The sequence below is a fragment of the Camellia sinensis genome, chromosome 7, assembly GCF_055761805.1.
Source record: "Camellia sinensis isolate YWXY chromosome 7, ASM5576180v1, whole genome shotgun sequence".
Classification (NCBI taxonomy): Eukaryota; Viridiplantae; Streptophyta; class Magnoliopsida; order Ericales; family Theaceae; genus Camellia; species Camellia sinensis.
Window position 1 is genome coordinate 68,745,808 of NC_138967.1, and position 6,322 is coordinate 68,752,129.

The 6,322-nt window shown below is 40.8% G+C and overlaps 1 protein-coding gene across 1 annotated transcript; it reads right to left on the reverse strand.

Moving 5' to 3' along the window:
* Window positions 1-1,733: 1,733 nt before the first annotated feature.
* LOC145795874 (uncharacterized) lies at window positions 1,734-2,613 on the reverse strand. Its single transcript, XM_082880802.1, has 2 exons — window positions 2,225-2,613; window positions 1,734-2,139 (listed from the first exon to the last, which is right to left on the reverse strand). Exons 1-2 carry the CDS (start codon window positions 2,611-2,613, stop codon window positions 1,734-1,736), a joined length of 795 nt encoding a protein of 264 aa, XP_082736928.1.
* Window positions 2,614-6,322: the final 3,709 nt, after the last annotated feature.

The following is a 6,322-nucleotide window of genomic DNA, read 5'->3' on the forward strand; positions in this document are numbered from 1 at the left end:
TCTGAAACAACCAGGTATAAAAACAGTTCTTCTCCTAGCACCAAAGTTGACAAAACTGAAGCTATTGTCAAGTATCTCTTCAAGTCGGTCAAAGTGACTTCACATTCCTCTGTCCACAGAAAATCTGTGGCATTTTTCAGCAAATTAAAAAATGGTTTGCACTTGTCTGAACGTCGACTAATGAACCTGTTCAAGGTCGCTGTTTTCCCAGTCAACATCTGTACTTGCTTGGCTGATGTCGGGCTTTTCGAGTCAATGATGGCCTTGATCTGATCTGGACTTGCTTCAATGCCCCTCCTTGTGACCAAGTATCTTAGGAACTTACCGGATCCAACTCCAAATGAGCATTTTGAAACATTGAGTCAAGCCGATATGTTTTCAAGTTGACCAAATGATTCCCAAGTTCTTTGGTGTTCATGACCATGTCATCGATGTAGACCTCTACTGTCCTCCCAATCAGATGTTTGAACATTTTGGTCACTAACCTCTAGCGGGTTGTTTCTACATTCCTCAACCCGAAATGCATCACTCTGTAACAATAGAGTCCTTTTGAGGTAATGAACGTTGTCTTCTCCTCATCTGGGGCATAATTGTTATCTGGTGGTAGCCTCTGTATGTGTCCAGGAAATTCATCATCCCATGCCCTGAAGTGGTATCCACCAGCTGATCAATCTTAGACAAAGGAAAGCTATCTTTGGGATAAGATTTATTTAGACTCGTGAAGTCTACACAGACCCTCCACTTACCATTTTTCTTTTTCACCACCACTATGTTGGACAACCAAGTAGGGTAGTTCACTTCTCGAATGGCCTGGGCTTCCAACAGCTTATCCACTTCCTCCTAGACTGCCTCCACATATAACAAGGTCAGCCTTCTTGTTTGTTGGATGACAGGCTTAGCCGACCTGTCCACATTGAGCCTATGGCAAGTGACCTCGGGGTCAATGTCAGGCATCTCATAGGATGTCCAAGTAAACACTTTTGTGTTTGCTCGTAGGAAAGTCTCTAACTCCTTTTTCTCCTCCTCAGCTAAGCCTGAGTCGAGAAGAAAGAAGTGTTCTTTATCACCTTCTTTGACCAGAATCTTCTGCAAAGCTTCTTCACTCTTGTCGGCTGGTTCTTTGCTGACATCATCTAGGACCTCTCTATCCTCATCTTCAATTTCTACTGTTTCTACTTCTCGCACGTTGCAAATGTACTTCATTGCTGCTATGGAGCAATTTTTTTCCTACACCTGATCCCCTCTGACCTCCTTAATCCCCATGTTTGGTTGGGAAAACAACAGTTGGTGCAGCGTTGAGGGAACAACCCTCATTGTGTGCACCACCGTCTCTCCAAAATAACATTGTAAAGGAAATGGGTGTTAATTACTGTAAACTCCGTACTTACCTTCTTGGTGCCTGCCTGCACCTCCAAATTCATTGCTCCTAGAGGCCATGTCGGCATCTTGTTGAATCCAACCATCAGACTGTCAGATTGTTCTAGATCATCTGGGTGAAGGCCAAGCTTCTTCTAACATCTAACATACATGATGTCATAAGAATTGCTTTGGTCAACCAATATGCACCTTACCTAGCATTCTTCAATCTTCAGTGTTATCACTAGGGCATTGTTGTGTGGATGTTGCACCATATCCAAGTCTGCCTCAGTAAAAGAAACCACAGGTCCCTGGTACTCAATTGTCTTAGGCTTCTTTTGCTGGACCTGATATACGTGCTACAGATGCCTTACTCTCTAGGTCTCCCCTCGTATATCATTCTCATTGACCTTCGAATGAATCACATTGATCACTCGAGGTTCATCTGCTTGCTGTAGCGGCGGCGGTGGAGGTGGTGCCGCTGTTGCTTGGGAAAACCTTGTATGCTCTTCCCTTGTCTTGGCCTCATCTACTAGGTCTTTTAGGTGACCCTGTCTGACCAGATCCTCCAAGTGCATCTTCAGAACCCTACATCCCTGAGTCAAGTGCCCATCCTTATTATGGTAAGCACAGTGCTTCCCAAGGCTCCTTTCCATAAACTCGCCAAGGATCTTTTCCGGTGCTCTGTAATACGACTGGTTCTTGAACCTTTCCAGAACTTTGTAGAGTGGGATCCTGAATACTGTGGTGACTACCTGCGCAACCCTCAATCCTATCTCCTGCCTGTTTATACCAGAATTACCTTAACCTCGCTTCGGCGAGCCATTAATCTTCTCTTGCTTTGGTGTCCATTTCTACTCTGGCATACTTCTCAATTTGTGCCATGAGCTCCTCTATACTTTTTGGTAGGGTTTTTGCCAATGATTTCTGAAGAGGGCATTCATCATCCAGACCGTTCTTAAAAGATACGACCGCTAGCTCTTGGTTGCAAGCAGGAATTTGGTTGAACACCTCGTAATATCTCTTGGCGTAAGCCCTAAGGCTTTCACCATCGCTAATATCCAAAGCCAGCAAGGAGTCTACCCTTAGTGGCTGTAACTTGTTTGTAACAAACATGGCCACAAACATCTCAATCAGGAATTCCCAACTTTTCACAGTTCCTTTCGACAACTTGTAGAACCAATCCGATGCGATTTCCCTAAAGGATGAGGGAAACACCTTGCATAGCAACTGCCCATTCCCGCTATACAAAGCCATTGAATTTAAATATAAGCCAACATGAAAGTTCGGATCAGACTTACTCTCATAAATCAGGAACCTCGACATGTGGAACCTCTTTGGGGCCTTGAATGTATCCAACTTCACTGAGAACGGTGTCCTCGGCTTGAAGGGGGATGTGATCTCAGTGTTGAGCCACTCTTTCTAGAGGTAGTCTCTCAAGTCCTCCTTTGTTCGACCGGTAGCTCGGCTATTAACTGATTTCAGCCTTTTTGGTGCGCTGTTTTGGGTGTCATTATTTGTCCTCTTGGACTTCTCTTCATTCGCTGTATCAAAACACATGCTCTTTCCCTAGACATGCTGAGGTTCTTTGACATAAGTCCCCTTGGTTCGCGGTGTCTTCTGTGACTCATCTCTTACTGACTCTGCTCGCCTGGCATCCCGTGAAGGCCAATGTAAGCGCTCATTGCCATGCTGCGGGACTACTAGGACCATTTTCTGCCCCTCTATTTGGGCATCAGTCTTGGCCACTGGTATCGGCGTATCTTGCAATGGGAACGGTGGTTGTATCACGTTGTTCTGCATCATGAAGTTGACAACCGACTATAAGTTTGCCAACTTGTTTGTCATCCCTTTCATCTCGCCATTCCTCCTTAGGCATCTATCCTTCCATACCTGGAGGTCACTTTCATTGTAATACTCATCTCGACCAGCTTTCTTCGGGGTGTTACCCTCTTCGCCGACATCATTCTCCCCAGGATTCGGATCTTGTGCTCCTTTTTTACAATTTTCCTCCTCAACGTTAGGATTTATATGCTCACCACTTTCACTATGGATGCCATCCCCAATCTTTTCTTCCTGTCTGATGTTAGCCATCTATTCTCCTTAAGTTCCCATAGATAACACCAAATTGTGGGTGTTGATTTCTGACCACACAACCAAAAGGGAGAACTCAGCTTGAGAGCACCGACAGAATAGATTAAGCCCAACAACATGCATAAAAAGATGAGAATCAATTAATGGTTCATCCACCCGGAGGCACTCCAACGATTAAGTCAGTAATATCTCTCACAGATAGCAAGTCACAAGAAAGAACTTACCCTAGACCCACGAGGGTGTCTTGCTCTTATAACCAGCAGTGACCTAATCCCTTTAGAAGTTTTACTTCAATGGACTTAGGCTCAATGCTTATCTTGGACCCCCATCTAGATAAAGAAAAACTCTTCTTGAGCCTTATCTTTATCCAGACTGAGATCCTCCCCTATTATAGGACTCTTGTCCCTTATCTGCTTATCTCGGATTCTGACATCTCTGCAGATAACCTCGGCCTAGCTGAGATCATTTCAGCAGCGTGACCAGGCCACATGGCACTTCGGCGTCATCTTAGCCACGTGCTGTCATTCATAAAATACTTCCCCACAAAAGTTTTGACAACTATTGGTGTGCTTTAGCCTATTTGTCATGTTGGTAGATTTTCATACCCTTTGTAACTTGTTTAATAATTGGTATGATGCTAAAAGTTATTCCCTTAATTTGTTGAGATTGTTGGTGTCAAATTATGCTGGTGTTGCATGCTATGGCTATTGACTCCTACAATTGCTATTTGTCAATATATCCAACAAAATAAATTATTAGGTTATTGACAGTTAATATCCTAGTTCACTCACTCACAATAACATGCATACATAAAATACAAAATCCTTAAAAATGTTTTTTTTATAACTGATAAAACTAATAAAACTTCAAAAAATATTTAATTTGAATGGATAATAAGTATATTTATATAAAATTATTACCTGCAATGCAAGTGCACCACCACTAGTAATTTCAAGATAATCATAAGATGGTACATAATCCAATTTATCTATACAATTCCATATATCAAGATAAGAGCAACAATAATGAATCCCCAGACTAGTATATTCCAATGACCCTAGAATACACAGGCCACTAAATAATATCCCTATTTTACCGGTCATTAACCAGAAGAAAAGTGGTACCCACTTCCGCACGGATTGGTCTTTAACTATGAACACTCTTGCCAACTTAGTTTCCCAACTATACTACCTAGATTCATTACTCAACAATCATTAACAATGGCTTAATAATTAATTCAACATTACAACGTGCAATCTTTCACCGATTGCAATAATAACAATATATAATAGTAATCCTCAATTAATTCAATATATATGTAAAGAGGATAATTTCCATATTCTCAACCAACTATCTAAACTGAATGTCCACAATTCTTATCATAGTTTCAATTAGCAATATCCAAATTTAATTTCTCAAATGTTCATTAGTTTCCAATTTCCCCAATTTATACAATTCTAAGAAAATTAGGGTTCTGTCTATAAATTTGGGGTTTTCCCCACTTATCACATATATCAAGATATTCATAACCCAAAGCATGAATTTGAATGAGAATAATGAAGAAAAATCCAAATTTAAACCCAAAAATTCCAACCCTCATGCAATGAGTAAAACTTTAACATTTTCATACAAGGAAATTACCATATATTCACATTAGAACCCATATTTACTAAAAACAAGACACCCTTACCTCAAAGTTTAAGGAGAACAAGTCCCAGGTGATCAAGGTTGCCCAGAGTTGGATTTTTCTTTGATGGATTTGAAGCTCTTGACTTGTTCAACAATATTGCCCAAAGAACTAGGGTGAAAATCTCACTTTTACTAGGTGAAATCAAGGTTTGAAGCTTGTTTTCAAAGAGAAAATGATGAGAAAGGAAGAGAAAATTTTGAATGATAAAGGAAAGCATGAAAGAGAAAGAAGAGAAAAATGCATCAAAACAACATCTCACCCTAGCGATCGATCGTGCAAGGCAGAGCGATCTATTGCCCCAAAGAGGGATCAACCACCTAGAGATCAGAGCCTATTGCTTAAAATGCAATTTATTCTGTGATCAATCACCCAACGATCCCTTACCTCGTAATCGATCGCCTAGTGTCGCGATCCAAACCCGCCCCTATAAGTTCGGTGTCGTAACCGGCCAGTAATTCGAGATTACCAAAGGCCTTCCTGTATAATCAAAAATAAATGGGGCTAGCGGAAGAAATATACAAAAAACACCAATAGTCCAATGAGCTATGCATCTATGTGAACAAATATTTACATGCAAAAACGTTAATTTACCCACATTCAGTACATAACTTATAACTTAACATCTTATACATAACATATGCACATAACAAAAGTGTACTACATGATCAAAAGCCTGACAACGGCCTTCTAGGCCTCAACTCCGAGGCACTCAAAACCACGCGGTAGGCTTCAAAATGGTGGCTCGACTAAAGACTCCTTTTAGACTTGTCCTCCAGAACGCTCACCTATACATATATATATATATATATATATATATATATATATATATATAAATAGTGAGCTAAAGCCTAGTGAATAACATTAAAGTAAAGGGGTTAGTGAACGAATTCCAAAGATATCATATCCGTAAACCAAATCGTGACACAATAATTCATATCAGTCTCATATCAGAGCATAACATAACGGTACATCTCACAGAACATAACACATATCGTCTTCCGACTAGAGTAATCGATTCCGAATACCGATTAAACACATATCACCGCAATGAAGCGGTTCACGAGATCTCGTATCACATATATGTCATGGACCTGCATTTACATGCTGTCCCCCATGACTTGGGACTATCTGTGGATACCATAATAGATTAACAAATAGGACATTCATTCACATAATCAAGTT

Coding starts and splice junctions, on each gene's coding strand:
- LOC145795874 (XM_082880802.1), bottom strand. CDS start 2,613: ATGGCTTTGTATAGCGGGAATGGGCAGTTGCTATGCAAGGTGTTTCCC. Junction 2,140..2,224: donor CTCATGGCACAAATTGAGAA/GTATGCCAGAGT, acceptor TGGTATAAACAG/GCAGGAGATAGGATTGAGGG.